The 17,581-nt window shown below is 37.6% G+C and overlaps 1 protein-coding gene across 1 annotated transcript in view; it reads right to left on the bottom strand.

Moving 5' to 3' along the window:
- The window catches only part of LOC137624324 (uncharacterized), a 381,551-nt gene that overhangs the window by 80,640 nt on the left and 283,330 nt on the right, over positions 1-17,581 (bottom strand). The window contains exons 13-14 of the mRNA XM_068354998.1: positions 15,055-15,239; positions 5,940-6,059 (exon numbers count right to left, since the gene is read on the bottom strand). Coding sequence (XP_068211099.1) covers positions 5,940-6,059; positions 15,055-15,239 — 305 coding nt within the window. The remainder of the gene's footprint in view (positions 1-5,939; positions 6,060-15,054; positions 15,240-17,581) is intronic.

The raw sequence follows: 17,581 nt of genomic DNA, 5'->3' as shown, positions 1-17,581 counted from the left end.
CTGCTGGGTGTCACGGCGGAATTTAATTTCTTAAGTGTTTTGCTGGGGTTCCTGGCACAAGTTAATTTTATATTCATATACCAAATTATCTTTCTCGGTGGAATTCTTACTCACCGCTCCCTAACCTCGGGCAATAAGCTTGAGTTATACACTAATGAGAGAAGGGAGACAGCTGAGAGAGAGAGATGGCTCTCACGATCTGTGAGTCGATGCAAATAGCGCTCTCTCCTCGGTTAGTCATGGATGGCCACCAGTCGAGCCGGACTGAGTGTGAACCTTGCTACGTACCGCGTATCCTTCTATTCCCGGAATTCCATCTTCGATATTCTTCCCCCCGTAAGGCCCGGGATGACTTGAATTCATATCCATGATAGTTACTATGTTTCTTTGAATGGATTCAGATAGAATTTTTACCCTGTTCTGATCCCGTAGGTTGATTCCTTATATTACATGATATTTGTAGTTCTTGAATTTATATTGTTACGGGCCGGATTTACATCAGTGGGAATTCATACTTCCAACCAAGTATTCCGGCAACAGTATTGGTGTCCCTAATTCCTTGTATCTCCTTGTCCAAATCTTTATTTATCAATACGTATATCCCACTCCGGTAGGGGTATGGAAGGTTGAGAGAAGTTTCATAGTGGAATTTTTCTCTCTGGAGAGAGCGGACTGGTCCGAGATTAATCCAGCAGCCATATCTACCGGTTTCAAACCTTTGTATGGCAATACTTTGGACGACAGGAGATGGTGGAAGAAGGAAAACAGAATATTAGGGTTCTATTGAAAAACGGTAAGAAAGAATACAACTCCGCTGAGCTATCCAAAGTGGATTTAACTTAACTATATATGTCACCAGTTTTTCCAGTGAAATCAAGTATGATACCCATGTATCAAATTGACTTACAGGTGGTACGCTGTCAGGAGACAACATGCAATGCTGTGCTGCAGCAGTCGTGTGGCCATGAGGTCTGCCGATCTCATGCCGGGTGCCATGCTCAGTGACCTCTACGGTAAAACTTATGAGGTCGGTCCTACCCGAAGAGGGCAAGCCTTTTAGGCTACCCAAACCACTCCCAACCAGACCATCATCAGCTTCTAAGCTACTGACGGACTCGGCAGGGTCTAATCCTCCACATCAGGGGTCAAGACAAGAAGCTCAAAGGGGCCGATGTCGAAACTTTATTTCAATTCGGTGGCCTTCTCGAGCCAGCTCATGGAGAGGTTGAGTAGTGTAGCCCAGTTCCAGTTTGGTCCAATCACCAATCGACTGCTGTCTATGGAGGGTTTGGGCCAGGGACTGCAAAATCAGGAAAATAAGATAGAAAATCCTTGCGGTCCGGACTACCACAACAACGGTAGTTTGTGGTTCTGGACGTGTCAAAGCTCCCGGCGATCGTTAAGAATGACCCGTGGCGATTGGCTCTTCATGCCCCATTCTCAGAGGGCATGTTGACAATAGCAGGAGGTGGTCCCCGTCCGGTAGAAGATTTTGAATGGTATCCGCCGGTTTACAATTCATCTTCCCTTGATACGAGCGCCTGTCAGTGGAAGAGCTATTACGGGAAGGCAAGGTTCCCAAGGAAACCGTTATCTAGCCAAAAGAGCAAGCTCAGTCCACCTGGGTCCAGACTTTAAATGAGTGGGAATGTGTCGATACCAAGTTAACCCCCCATAAGAATACATATACTATGCTCGAGGTGGATGGGTAAACCCCGACACCATGTAGGCCTTACCTTACAGGTGGTTATGGAAGGCAAGTCCACGCCGCAACTAACTTCCCTGTTGTTCCCAGGAGGCCAAGAATGCTGGATCGATGCACCAGCTACTTTTACGGCAGGGCCATTGAACTAGGACTGTGCCAACACACAGTTTAGTGAACGACTCCCCGGACTTCCAGACTCTCTGGTTAAGATAGAATACGGTGCAAGAACCAGGCTGGATAGATCTATCGACTCAGCCACGATGACGGAGATGACTTTGTTAGTCTACGAGAGGAGCCAATTTTTTAAGATCCTGACAAAGTCTTTGCCTCACGCATATCAGTGTGATACATATGACTTTGCAGTGGTCCGTCGCACTTGCCGGAAGTTCTTCTTACTTGAGGACTCCATTAGGCATGAGCCTAACAGGTTACTTAAGGCCTCGATCTGGGGAGCGGACTTCTTCCCGGAGGACGTGGTAAATAGCATCCTCGGGGAAACAGCTGGAGTCATCCAAAGCCTCAGAGTCCGGTGGGGTATAATTCCAAAAAGAAAATTCGAGCCCACCGGACTACAATCACGAGGCAGGAGATGACCAAGGAAGTTTCAGTCCTTCCAAAGGCCACTGGCTCAGGATGTGCTACAGGCAATGCCAGTATCCCAGGTGAGCCAGCCTTCCACCTCAAGAACCCAGCCACAAAATCAATATATGTGGGTAAGCCAACCACCTCAACAACCGATAGCCACTACTCCGTTTATTGCGTCTCCGGCGTATCATCCTTCCTTCGAAACACAGGGAGTGTTTCATGGATATAATACACATGGGAGAGGTAGTAGAGCAAGGGGAGCCTTCCTACATAGAGGACTCCTCAGGTAGGAGGAAGGCTGTACCTCTTTCGGAGCCGTTGGGCATTCAGCAATTGGCATACAACGTCATAATGAAAGTTCTGGGGTGGAGGTGGATGAAAAAAGCCCCTCCACCAACCAGTTTTTATCAGATTCCAACGGCAGACTTAACACTTTACACGGGAGATCTTCTGAAAAAAGCAATAAAAGAGGTTGCTTAAAATTTCAAGCACGTTTGTTCAGTGCCAAGTAAGACTCGGATGAACGAAGAGTAACCTAGATCTGTCCTATTTGAATACATATATTCAATGCGACTAGTTCCATACGCTGACCGTCTCACAGGCGAGGACCTTATGTCCCCGTGGGGCAGTCACCACCTCTATAGATCTTTCAGGCGTCTATTTTCATGTTCCGATAGCATGGCTTTTTCGTAATTTCCTAGGATTCAAGCTAGGCAAACGATGATGCCATTCGGACATACCAAGTTAATCTCTAAGTTGACGGAGACAGTAGTCCAAGAGATGAGGACTCAAGGAATACAGTTAGTGGCCTACCTAGACGGTTGGTTTATCTGGGCCAACAGCGTCAAGGAATGCCACACAAGAGGATCTCTCAAGGACAAACTAACAACCCGGAGAATCCAAGAAAGAAACCTAGGTTTACTCCAGTTTCCCTCAGTAACAGACACATTAATGAGAGTCAATCTGGAAGACATCAATCGAGTTTGGCGGTCCAAAGAAAACGAGAAATATCGAGACAAAATTTCTCGGATTCCACCTACACTATGGAAAAGACTTCAACAATGGTCGAAGGTCAAAAACCTAGTAAACTCTGTACCTTTACGATTCCCAGCGACATCATTGGTGGTCCATTTAGATGACTCCCTAAGCGTTTAGGGAGGTTATTCCCAATACGAATAGGTTCAGGGGTTGTGGACAGTGACACTTCGACAACTACACATCAATATCTTAGAAGTCATGGAAGTGTTCTTGACTCTAATAAGTCTTTCCCCGTCCCAGAAACAACATATCAGTCTAATACTAGACAGTCAAGTGATAGTCCACTGCATAAACAGGGAAGGTTCCAAATCAAGTCACGTAAATCAATTGATGGTAGCTATCTTTTCAATGACAACAGGGAACCTTTGCCACCTGTCAGCTGTTCACCTGGCGGGAGTAAGAAATGTGGTTGAGGATGATCTAACAAGGACACCTCCGCATGGGGCTGGAATGGTCCTTGGCCAAAAAAGTAATTTAATTGGACCTGCCAACAGGTTCCGTGTCTCCAAGTAGACCTGTTTGCCATGGAATCCAGCCACAAGCCACAATGTCATATGGCCCCCAACCTGGACCCTCTGGCCTATGTCACAATCGACATGTCCATAGATTGGAATAACTGACGGAGGATTTACCCGATTCCACCTTTAAACATGCTAATGAAAGTCCTGGACATGCTCAGGACTTTCAAAGGTCGGATTGCCGTCGTAGCCCTCAATTGGCCCAATGCAACTGGTTCCATATCTTGGTGGAACTAGGACTCCGACCTCAGCGGATTCCCGAACCAAGTTAACACGGATAGTACTATCTCACAGTGTGTCTGCTTCCTCACGGATTTAAAGTGCCTTCACTTTATGGACTTTCTGAGATTTGCAGCACAAAGAGATGCTGAGATTGACCCTTTTTACCAAATTGTCCCTAGTGTCAGGTATATGAGATTCTACCCTTTGGCAGTATGATTCTGATGTAAGAAAGTCAGCCCATTGCTGGAAGACTCAGAGGTTCGGACACTGACTACGAATCTGGCAGTTACCTTTTTCAGAACTTTCCTGGGAGGAGGTCTAACCAATAATACTATTACTATGATTACATCGGCTTTAAAGAAAATATTTCAGATTGGGTTCAATTTTAATCTTACAGATTCGTATTTTTCGTCTATTCCGTGAGCCTGTACTAGACTAGAACCAGTACCTCGACCTCATGCAGTTTTATGGGTTTTAGATGATGTCCTTGATCTAGATTCTGACTCTGATATTGACTCATGCACTTAAATAGAGCTTCTTAAGAAGACGTTATTTTAGATAGGTTTAGCCCCAGGAGCCAGAATATCTGAACTTGCAGCATTATCTAAAGAACCAATCATATTGATTTTCTTTCTTCTGGTGGAATTTTATTCTCTCTAGGTAGAAAATTCTTAGAAAAGAATGAGGGTCCACAGAATAGATGGTCTCCGTGGAAGATTGTCCCACTTCCACAGGGTCTATCTCTGTGCCCAGTTATCACGCTGGAAAACTATTCAAATAGACCTTCAAGACCTTTGTTTATTAGAAAGGATGGAGGAACCATTTCCCTGAAAGGAATCAGACAATAGATTCTTTATTTTATTAAAAGTACCAAGCCGGAATCTATACCACATGCCCACGATATCCGGGCTGTAGCAACACCAGTCAATTATTTTCGTCACATGAATTTTGAAGGCTTAAAAAGATATAGTGGTCCCTCCAGATTTAACACAACCATTATAACAGGGTCCTATCTTCATATATATTTCCCCTCTTAGTGCCTTGTCTCCTAATAAGGAGCAGGGCAGCACCTGCCTTCAATTTTCTCCCTACCTTATCATTGTCCTTTATTTGGGGTGTAATTAAGAGATTGGTATATTAAGAATTTTCGTAAAACACTCTTAATTGAATTACTCTATTTTTAATTCAGTTCCTTAACTTTTTGTGTATTTCCAAGCTTATGGGACCAATTCTCTGTTACTATTTCACGGAGCGACACAGGTTGAGCCCAGAAAAGGGATTTTGACAAAGGAAAAATCTATTTCTGGGCAAGGAACCTGTGTCGCCCAGTGAACCCTCCCTCCTTTTTCCTCACCCTAGGCTGGCCCAAGCTTGGGGTGCTAGTAGGAATGAGGGGAGAAGGATAGGTAGTGGTGGTGGTGGGGGGGGGGCAGTAGCTGCAGTGAACGACACCTCGTAGTAACGGAGGATTTTGAGGAGGGAGAAGTCTAATTGGAAAGGGACCTCTGGTAGTGGTATCACTCGCCCCAGTTTTAATACCGACACCCTTTAGGGATGAGCGAGCTGGGAATATTCCTAGCATTCCATGCAACTTTTTTCTCTGGTATATTTAGCAGTATTTATACCTTTGAAATGGTGCTTTAAGGAGCATTTCACTGGGCGACACAGGTTCCTCGCCCAGAAATAGATTTTTCCTTCGTCAAAATCCCTTTTTTAGAATGCTTAGGCTAAACAGGGAGTCCCTATGTCATAAGAACTTACCGTATATACGTTATTGCATGCCAAGAAAAATACAGTATGGTTAAACTAACATTAAAAACAACAATTAATAAAAACTGAACAGCATGAAAATATTTAGAGCAATTACTTACATTTCAGGTTGGGAAATTTGAACAGATTCATGATGGCTCCCCGTAAGTAACAGAGCGTTTTCCCAAGACCTTCAACATAAAGATGTTTCCACTTGTCATGGTAAAACATGTCTGGCTCACCTGTAATGCAGACAAATGACAAGTTGAAGAAATAGATATGTGGAAAAATCAAGTTACATCATTTGGAAAGCATTTAATTACAATTTATGTAAGTTAAATAAACATTAAATAGATAAATTAGTTTATTTTCTAACCATCAATTGCAAAATATTTTTCTGCACTTGAATGTAATAATAGTTTCATAAAAATAAATTCTACTCCATAAATAATTTTTATAATGTTTCCTTTGCAAAATAAGAGGAAAGTTGCATATACCACATACATATAAAGCCAAAAATTTTCATGAATAAACAAAATTAACAAAACAGCTCTACCAATACCCTTGCAGAAGTGAACCTTCCATAGCAAAACACATAATATCTAGAAATACGATCATCATCAAAATCAAAGTGAATTATTTTTCACAAACAAACAAATGCAATATCATTGTATATAATTTTTTTTCTTATTTGTAACAAATATTTTACCTAAATGCATTTGTCACAATGAAAAAACTATTAACATTAAGGAAATATTTGAAGACCGCAAGAATAATTTTATTTCACTGATACCAATTGAATATACTGTGAAATTCTGACAATCTACAAAGAACATAAGAGTGATATACATCACTAGAAATATACTAAAGGGGAAGGAGAATCAGAAGTAAAACAAAAATAACTCTTTATTCAAACATCAAAACCTCCTTTTACAGTTATAAAAAATGAAACAAAAGCAAGTATCACAATGGTTTTATTTCCTTTTCAAAGGCAATCTGCTACCTAATGCTTTTAACTTGGATTTCCTTATGCACAAGATAGAAAAAAGTTTGTACAATGTTATACCGTTTAAAAAGAAACTATTCTATTTTGTATGCACTGAATGAATGAGGAATACTTCCTAGAAACAATCTTTAATGAGAAAATAAATCATTAGTAGAATTTGATATCTTCTAAGAGTAGTAGATGACTGAAGAATCTGTGCTATTAAAAATAATGTCTAGTTCAATTTATTTGAAACCTTCATACTATATAAGTTGGTATTCTATACTTGAATGTAATTACTTTTCAAAGATACCTGTATGCTAATCCTCATTGAATTATATGTTCCTAATCTTCATGATAATGTATATCACACAAATTTATAATAAATCACCGGGTACCTATATTTCAATTTTAATTTTTTCTGTTTTTGTTTTTAAAGCATAAGTCGCCAATACAACATTCATTTATCCTATACATGTTTGATACTCAAAATATAATTTTCTTAAAAATATCAACATGAAATTATAGATTTACACACACAACTACAGCCATTATTTTCAAAGTTATTGTTACTGATGACATTGCCATACACTTTGCTTGAGTTGAATGTTCCTTAGCTTCTTCTTCCACATTAAATGTAAAATCTAAACCTCTTGAAACTAAATGCATAATCTAATATTTATTTCTATGAACCTCCCCTGATGTTCATATTGCTTCCTCTTCAGAAGATCAATTTAATGACGTTTAACTGCAAACTTTCCTAAACACATTTTCCTTCTCTTTCCTTTAAAATACAAAGTAAAATAATGAAACAATTTAGTAGGTAATGGCAAAAAGACCCAGTGGTTTCATATTATTCAGTTTTAGATTGCGAAAAGTTCTGAATGCATTTAAAGTTGTCTTTTCTGCTGGATCTGTTCACATTCCTGCAGAGGGATAACATTGTATTTTAAATATCTGATGTAAAAAGTATGTCACTCTTCCTCTCAGGCAAAGTATAATTCAAGCTCAGGCTAATAGAGCTTGTTTTTTAGTTCAAGGGGAATGCCAAAGAAGACTAGGCCAGTTGTTTACTGTGCATTTGACGATGATATGACATGCCAAATACTCACTTACAAAATAAGTTTTACTAGTGATGAACCTTATAAGCTCTTAACTTATTTACCTTCCCTTGTTATTATCAGAAAGGCAGCAAGTATTCCCTTGTAGGCTGTAAACCTGATTTACCTGCTCAGTTGCTTAATGTAACCTGACTTCTACAGTTGGGTCTAGTGTTCATAGTCACATAGTGTTTTATTCAGTAGAGCCTCAAATTCTTTAATTACTTTAGATCATACTGCTGGCATTGCCTTGCATTACTTCACTGGGATGTAGAAAGAAGTCAGTATGTCTAGAAATTGGGAATGGTTGGGTAGCCTCAACAGTCATATTTGCAGCGTTACTGATTACAGATGAAGGCATTTTATTCTCCTGTTCTAGATCCTATATCCTAAAGCTCAGAAGGTAGATGCCCTGTTATATACTGAACAAATCTAGAACTTTACATATTGCCATCATTTGCCATAATTTAGCAAGTGTAAAACAAGATCAGGATTCCTTAAAACAACAAAATGACTCTAATAGACTAATTCTGGCCAAAAGAGGAATGGTATGCAGATTTGTGGCCTCTGCTGTCAGAGTGTATTGCACAAGAAGGTTGCCGTACAAACTAATCTGGTCAAACAACCAATGTAAAGGTGATTATTCCAAAACCATCCGTGCTCCATCTTACTGCATGGTGACTTTCCATTGCATTCTTAGAACCTATGGTTTTAGATGCCCTTTTAGCCCATTTTAGCCATTAGATCTTTAAAAGCAAGGTTCAAAATAAGAGCTTCAAGAAAAATATTGCTAGACATCTAGATTCCCAAAGGCTGTTTAGACAACTGAAGCCTTCTCAATAACAAATGACCTGAAATATTGCAATAATACCTGATACAGACAAATCTAATTCTAGATGCTTGAGAACAGTATCAAGCATACCCATAAAACCCTTAATAGCTATAACAAACAGTTTATTTTCACAAAATAAGAAACTTAAAAATATAACTATTATCTAATCTATTTCTTGTAATTGAAACTTTCCTATACCTGCACCAAATACATTCAATTCTCTTTGATAAAAATTGCCAGTAACCAGTCTTTTGGATCCTTTGGTAGAGTATCTAGAGGACTTTGAAAGTAACTTTTTTACTCTGAAAATATGGTGGGCAGTCTCCACACTATTATATGAAGCATATGGAGGTTTGGATGAACCACCTAAGAAATTAGTTGACCCAGAACATGTGTCTGTTAAGGCACTCTCTATAGACATTCCAACAACAGAGACATTATATATGTAAATTATTCACACTGAGGACCACCTTAGTCATTCTGTTGTTTGATGACACCTTGAACTTGATTATCACTGGTCAAATTATTGAGGAAATACATGTAGATCCAGATTGAACAGTCCTGTAACAGGGTGTTTACCTCTTTGGTTAATGAATCAAGAACTGGGGAGAAAAGAACGATATTCTTCTTGAGACTGGATGTAAACACGTCGATGTTTGGTCTTCCACAACAACTCAAAATCTCTTGATACATGAAAGCATGCAGAGACTATAAGATTAAATAATCCTGTTGGCCCTTCACCAGGAACTTCTGTTAGAGTAAAAGTCTCGTCTTACAAATGTTTTGACTTCACCAGGAACTTCTGTTAAGAGAAAAATCCTTGTCTTACCAATGTTTTGAAAGGACTCCCTTGGAGGGATGGAAACAGGTTCTTGATAAGTAGCCCTAGAATGGTAGAGAAAATAAGAAGTCCTTTGTGAAACAGACCTCGAAGTATCACTTTGCATTCTGAAGGCTACCTGAGCTACTACATTATCAATACTACCTTGATCCAATTAGGGACCCAATCTAAGTCATTTAATTGATTATCTATACATCAGATACAGCCCCTACCATAGAGGAGAACAGTTGTTTCCTAAATTTAACAACAAAATTCACAAATACTGCAGAAGCTTCCCTGAACCCATCCAAAGTAGTTTTACCTATAAAAGTTAAATAATCTAAAATAAGATTACAATGAATGAGTATACTTGTAGGCACATACAGACTTGTCATGTTGAGTGATAACTATGATTTGGCTAACCAAGTACTAGTTTCCAACTTGAAAAAACTTCTCAAAGATAACACTAAATTACTGCTTATGGATGGTGTATTTAAAGAACAAGAGAATAGTGGTATATTAAAAAATTGATAACATTCCCCAGTTCTTGGAAAAACACCCTAGTCGCATCTTTCTTCCTCACATAGGAGTACTCAAATTGAACCGTGAAACAACGAAATGCCGTGAGGTGTACCTTTCTAATCTTTGTCAAAAGGAAAGTAATAGGGAAGTAACTGTCAGCCATAACCAAGCTATTTTTCCTAGTCCAACTCTGAATAAAAAACTCTATCTGCTCTATTGCATTTAAGATTTGGATCTAATTTGCTATGTTTTGACATATGCAAGGCATTTCCTAGTTTGGCTTTCAGTGAAGTAGACAGCAATAGATTACTTTGTTTATCGTATCGTGATGTGGAGGAATGATTTTACTATTTTAGATTACAAAAATGTTAGGTTGAGTTTTGTGTTAAGATGTAGCCCTTCATTACCACTGATAGCTCTTTATAAAATACTGATACTGTATTGGATGTTGAAGGTGAAGATGCCTCTCTAGTAGAACTTAAGAAGTTAATAGATCAGTTATGTTACATGGATAATTGCGCCATTGCTTTCGACTCTCCTGTAGACCTTAAATGGGCCTATGGAAAAGTTAAGGGTATTCTTTAGCCATACCAGTTTAGTTTGCAGCAGTCCATAACAAATGAACCTGAATTGCAGAAAATTATAGATCCTGAAACTAAATGTAAGACTGAACCAGAAGTAAAATTACTAAGACTTGTGTGGAATCGTGAAAAGGGCACTTTAAGCACCAAGCCCATTAATCTTAATACAAAGGCTCATACAAAAAAAGGAAATCTTACATACAATAGCTTCTCAGTTTGATCTTTATAATTTCAACAGCGCTTTACTTAATCGTAGCAGACTATTACTACACAAATTACAATGTGATAAAGATATAGGTTGGGATCAACCAATGGATAAGGATCGCCAGATAGAATGGCAAAATATTGCTAAACAGGCCAACTCCTCTCCTATCATCAAATTCCTAGGTTTGTCGGAAGCAGGAATGATACCTACAGGTTATTGGCTTTTGCTGATAGCAATAAAGTAATTTTTTATGTTATCTATGTACAATGTGTTTCTACAGGCAAACTGAATTTTATCCTAGCTAAAAATTGCATTGTTAGTAAAAATCTAGAATCCAAAAGTATGCCTTCACTTGAGCTACAGGGAATCGCCTTAGCAGTTTAATATCTTCTTGATTTGTATCAAGAATTATCAGGTCCTTTATGTATGAAACCCATAAAAATTGAGGAATTAAGTGTGTATTCTGACAGCCTTGTAGCTTTGTCTTCGATATATTCCTATGCTAACAAGCTTGATAAATTACAGAAATGTTCTGTCTTTGTTAAAAATAGACTTTATGCCATTAATGATACGTGTTCCACACATACGATGAGGTTCTCTTTTATTTCAGGAGTAGAAAATCCAGGAGACTTTATTACTCGCAGTCTTTCTTATAAGCAATTAAAGAAAACTAACTATTTTGCAGGTCCAGATACTTTAGGTTCTCGAAGGATTGAACACAGTAAGGAAGATACTTTAACATTTATGGTACCGGGAGTCCTGGTGCCTATATCAGCCGTGACTATCTCTTTCCATTATAAGGAAATCAAAGCTGAACATCTGCATATGACTAATAGAATTTCCAGTTTCCATAGCCTGATCTTAATTTAGCGTAATGTTTTAATGTTCGTTAATAAGTTAAAGGTTAAAGTGAAAGCTAAGAACCCTGATAAATTTGATAATTTTGAGATTTTGGATACTGACCATAACTTTTTTGCAGATGCTAGTTGATTGTTGCTATTCAGAGAACAGAAATGCTTCTTTCCTGAAGTGTTTGACTATTTTGATTCTTGTGAATATTTACTTAAAGATGTGCCAAGAATAGTTAGCCAGCTTAATGTTTATGTGGGCAGAGATGGACTTTTAAGAGTACGGCGTAAGCTGTCAAGGACAAAGGATGGTGGGAAGTACAAGTTTCCTATCTTACTGTTTAGAGATAGTATCTTAACTAAATTGATCCTAAGAGATTATCATGAAAATTTTGCTCATGCAGGTGTGTACTCTCTCTTGCCAGAGATGCGGAAAGATTTTTGGGTACCAAAATATTTTTCTACTGTTAAGAAAGTACTAAAATCTTGTCTATTGTGTAGGCGATTTAATGAAAGGGCAATCAAACTTAACTAGAACATTTACAGGGATTTCAGGATTAATCCACCAGAAATACCTTTCAGGTATGTTTTTATGGATTATATTAGTCCTTATTTTGTTAATTCAAATAATCATAAGGTAAAAGTTCGGTTATTGTACATTTCATGTAACTGGAATAGGACAATTAACTTGAAACTTTGCTATGACATGAGTGTCAAAGAATTTCTTAGTGCCTTCCAGATACATTGCTTTGAGTTTGGATTGCCAGAGTTGTGCATATTAGATTTGAGAACTCAGCTGGTCGCTGGTGCAAACACCATCTAAGACTTCTTAAAAGATCCAGAGGTAAAGTTGTTTTGAAGAAAATTGTATCAAACCAATTCAATTTGAGCACTTTTTCAAGGGACGCAGTGAGCTAGGATCAATGGTGGAAAGTTGCGTTGAGTTGTTCCATAAAAAATAGTGCACTGAACCTTAGGGACTTTGAATTTTTAGTGACTCGGACTGTCCACCTTGTCAATAGGAGACCAATTGCATTCTAAGAAGCCTTACGTGAAGGAGACCTTGACGAATCCTTTTCTGAACCTATTACTCCAGAAAAAGTGATTCGGGGATATGACCTTATTTGTGTTAACGTAATTGCAAATTTGCAGAAAAATCCAGATTATGTTGAAGATCCCACATTTAATATAGATCCAAAATGTAAGATTAAAGACAGCTATTCCCAATTGAGAAAGGTTAGGAGCAATCACAGAGATTTGTACCATTCGGAGTTTTTAGACATTTCAACACAGCAGGCAGTTGATGTTAAGAATAGGTATCTTCCTGTTAAGCATAAAGCCTTGCTGAAAGATGATATAGTACTAATTAAGGAGCCATATAGTAAACCAAGTCAGTATCCGGAGTTGTAAAAGAAATTATAACAAATGATTTGGGAGAAGTTACGGGTGCGTTAGTATTGAAGGATAAAACTAGAGAAGTTACAAAGAGACATGTGTCTAGCCTTGTACTTCTATTAAGACTTAAAAAGACTAATGAGGAAATTCCGGAGAATAAAACTTCAGATGTTGAAATTACTGAACAACTACGAATTACTCTTAAAAAGAGACCCGCGGCAGAAGTTTGTAAGAGGAAAAATACAAGAATTTTAGCCGACTTTGATTAGGTGATGGCTTAGACAATGTTTTCAAGGTAAAGATTGGTTGTTCTTTGGTCTAATGTATATATGTTCTACAGTATATGTTCTAATTTTGTATATCACAAGTAGGGATATAAATCTTTGATTTTGAATTATTAAATTATATGGATAATCTAATGTTTTTTGGCTTGGAGTGTACAGAAATGTTAAATTAGCGTTTCATTTAGATACGTATGAAATTCGGTTTGCTATTTCCTTTTTGTTTTCACAGATAAAGTTGACGTGAAATAATTTAGATTAGATGTTGCTTTGGAGATTCTCTTTTTAATATTTTGCTTTCTAAGTAAAATTAGCTTGAGTAAATTTAAGAGGATCTTGCTGCATTCTATTAATTCCATAAGTGTGCCCAAACAGTTTGAGACCCATTTACTGCCTTTCCGAGCGTAACTACTATTTAATAGTTGTGCTTGTTATTTCTATCTGAGTATACTGTACGATGTTTACTTCGTAAGTTAGCCCTGGCAGGACACCAGATTACTTTCGCCCTCCGCTGCGGACATTTAACTCTCCAAAGCTTCCTTACAGTTTTTTATGGTGATATCTGTTGCTCCATTCTATAAGTACTGTATGGATAAACTGTAGGACCTTCGCAGTCATCATCCCTACCTTTGGATTGACGGATGGGCGGTAATGTGGATCTCCTGGATTTGCTTATCTTAGTAATGCTTTCGACTGTGAAGATGGTGCTGTCAACTATTAGTGAATTCAACCACGCTTATGGAGGATCCTTTAATTTGAACAAGCAGCGCAAAGCATTCTTTGAGGTAGGTCTCGTTCTGTTGGCACCAGGAACTAAACTTTAAAGATGTCGTTTTGAAAATGCGTATTCACCGAACCTATTAATAAATAAGCTCGCAACCTATTATTAATATTCATTTACGTATTATTTTCAGCAAGATCCTATAAATTACTTTTATCTTAATTTTAACTTATTACCTTTGATCTTGTTGGGTGTTAATTCTTTCATATTTTTTCGTAGGTTCAAGTTATTCAAAGGTAGAGAGAGGTTGGTAGCCAGTGCCGAGGATACCAACATCTGGGTGACGTCGTTATTTTTCACCGTATAGGATTTATGCTTAAAGATATAATTTACCTTGATGAATATTGTTAATAAATTGTTTAGCATAGATTCGTATTTTCTGTCTCTCTATTATTTCGAATACATCATCTAACTAGCTTAGAGAGAGAAGCAGTATTGTTATAGAAATAACTAATTTTATTATTAAAATTTTGTTACATTCATGAAATAAAAAAATAAACAGGGATTTTGACGAAGGAAAAATCTATTTCTGGGTGAGGGACCCGTGTCGTCCAGTGAAATGTTCCTTGAAGCACCATTTCTAAGGTATAAATACTGCTAAATATACCAGAGAAAAAAGTTGCATGGAATGCCAGGAATACACCCAGCTCACTCACCATTATAGGGTGTCGGTATTAAAACTGGGGCGTGTGAAACCTTAACCAGAGGTCCCTTACCAATTAGTCTTCTCCCTCCTCAACATCCCCCGTTATTACGAGGTGTCATTCTCTACAGCTACTTCATTATGATCAACATAAAAAAGGCAGTAAACATTTTCCTTTTAGCAATTCATTCTATCGAAACATCTGGAAAAAAGAGTTTTATATACTTCAGATTTACAAAATTACCTTTATGGGCACTATAACATAATTTTTGTGCATCCTTACAGGAACCCTTCTGCTCCTCAGTTTTACATAACGAGTTCTTGTAGCGGTGGAAGTGAAACAGTTTTTCGTAGGATGAATGTGCCTTCAAACAACTATCTTTAGCATCACAAAAACCATGTGTCAGCAACAGTAGACACATGTCAGCACTGAAAGTAACAAAACCAATTAATAACTCAGATTAACATGCTAGTCAGGATAATGATAAAAAATATATTAATTTAACTCATAATAGCCTAGAGAGACGTTCATCATGACCTTGAATGGGGTTCACATAAGGACAACACTCTAATTCAATTAGTTGCTGGAACACAATAGAGCACTGGTCCACTTGCTCTGGACAGTTCATAAACAAATAATGTCTTTCAAACTCAATAACATTCTTATAATTTCTTACATTCTCATCACATTTAAGATATAACAAACGTGAATCATTTTTATCTGGGTGCTATAAAGAAAAACGCTATTATCTTTATGAACATCTCCAGATGTTCACATACTTCTTCTCCAGAAGCTTAGATTATTGATATTAAACCCTAAATTCAAACAACGAAAATTACTTTCTTTTCAATAGACACATGCTTCTAGTAAGGTAATGAGACACACTAGTGGTTAATAGTATGAAGTGAAGTGCCAGGGCCTTTATTATTTCAGGTTATCAGTCGTCATCGGTACAACTGATGTACCCTTCTTCCACATTGTGATACGTTTTATTGTTTTAAGTTGTCTTCCTTTGAATTACTTAGTAATTACTGTACAGTACAGGGATGGAATTGTTATTTAAATGACTGTAGTCAGGAAAGCAATTGCCTCACCAGGAAAGTATGTTTCCAGTTTGTGTGCTAATGATACTTAACTTTTAATTCAGGAGGAAATCTTGAGAAGGCTTCACTCATTGTTTACTTATAGTAAGGATGATGACGAATTTGACACGTCAGCGCCGTTCACCAATTCACGCTTCACAAACCAAGGTTTGACAGAGATGGGATCAAACCTTTAGCTTATATAGCGTACTCTACTTAATCTTAGAAAGCCTGGGTGTTCATTTGTAATCAGTATTTCTGATATTACCTGGCTGGTTGCTAACCCTAACCTGACTTCCATTCAGCCATCTCTTGCAAAGCTTTACTTCAATATTTGTGCATTTCAATGACAAATCTGTCAATCAAGGGTCTCGTTAAAAATAAGATCTGCTATTTTATGGGGTGTGAAATTCTATTTGGTATACTGTACAGAATTTACAGACACTACATGTCTCTATAAAAAGCCAAAATTAGTTCCAAAACTAAAGTTTTTAGACAAAATTGTGACCACAAATTTTATAGAGTGCATTTGCATGCTGCTATTATTGCCATTCAAGATGTCACAATCTGTCACTCAATGTCAAAGTTACAAGCAGATCATACAGAATCCTTATTATCGTACTGAGAGGCCATTCTTATGAATAAAAAAACAAAATAATAAAATGTATCTGGAACTGAATGACAATCTACTGTTGATACACTTTAGAAAAAAAGGTGGATGGGCTGAAGTTGATGCTAATTCTTCCCCTTTATTATATGTAAAACAATGCATTATCTGGCAACTATTTCCTCCACCTGCAAGTTGATTGGCTAAAGAACCTACCTACATCACTGAGCTAAGCCCAAGAACTATGAGATAATCCTATGAAATTTGAAAATAAAGCATCGATTACACTGACATTGTCCTTTGACAACTCATAATGCATTAATAAAAATTGACGTGTAGCACTTGTTGGGTTAATCTTGTTCTTGTGTCAATTCAATAATTCAATTTCATCTTTTGAGCCCATTATTACTACTAATAATTGAAAATCTTTAAATGCAGGGTTTGCAAGCTGGTTTTCAAAGGCATTACTGTGTTTGAGTAATAAAATGTAGGAAATGTTTTCGAAATACTTTCATTTGCGCTTTTTTATAATACTATAGAGGTTACTTCTAGTGTTATAGAAAGCTTACTTCAAGTAGAGATGCCTAGGATAGTTGTTTATAAAGAGAACGATGACAATAATGACACTCTAGACCTTATCTTTAGCATTTATGTCATATTAAGTATCAGCATTATCGACATATAGCATTTATGTCATGTTAAGGATTCAGCATTATTAACATTTGTAGTGGAAGCTGAGAAGCCAATAAGATTTCATTTCAGGTCCCATTTTCTGGCCTAACTCCTCAGGTGATAAGTACTAGTTCTAGTGCGACTTTCAGTAAAAGTTCTGATATGATCATACACGGCCTCATCCAGGTTCGAGATCCTTTGGTAAAACATCTAATTCTTTACTTATTTTTTACCCTTCTGCTGTGTAACCCTTGTACTCCCGCATTTCTAGCCGCTCTTTTGGATACAGAATTTGTGAAGCAGAAGACTGGGGTGGTAACCAGAATACTCAAATCCCTCTTCTAGCTAAAGTATGTCTCTCTATCAATCAATTATCTCTTAAAATCCTAGATCATAGTCTGGATATTTT

The sequence above is a fragment of the Palaemon carinicauda genome, chromosome 31, assembly GCF_036898095.1.
Source record: "Palaemon carinicauda isolate YSFRI2023 chromosome 31, ASM3689809v2, whole genome shotgun sequence".
Classification (NCBI taxonomy): Eukaryota; Metazoa; Arthropoda; class Malacostraca; order Decapoda; family Palaemonidae; genus Palaemon; species Palaemon carinicauda.
This window is presented reverse-complemented; position numbering and strand designations above follow the sequence as displayed.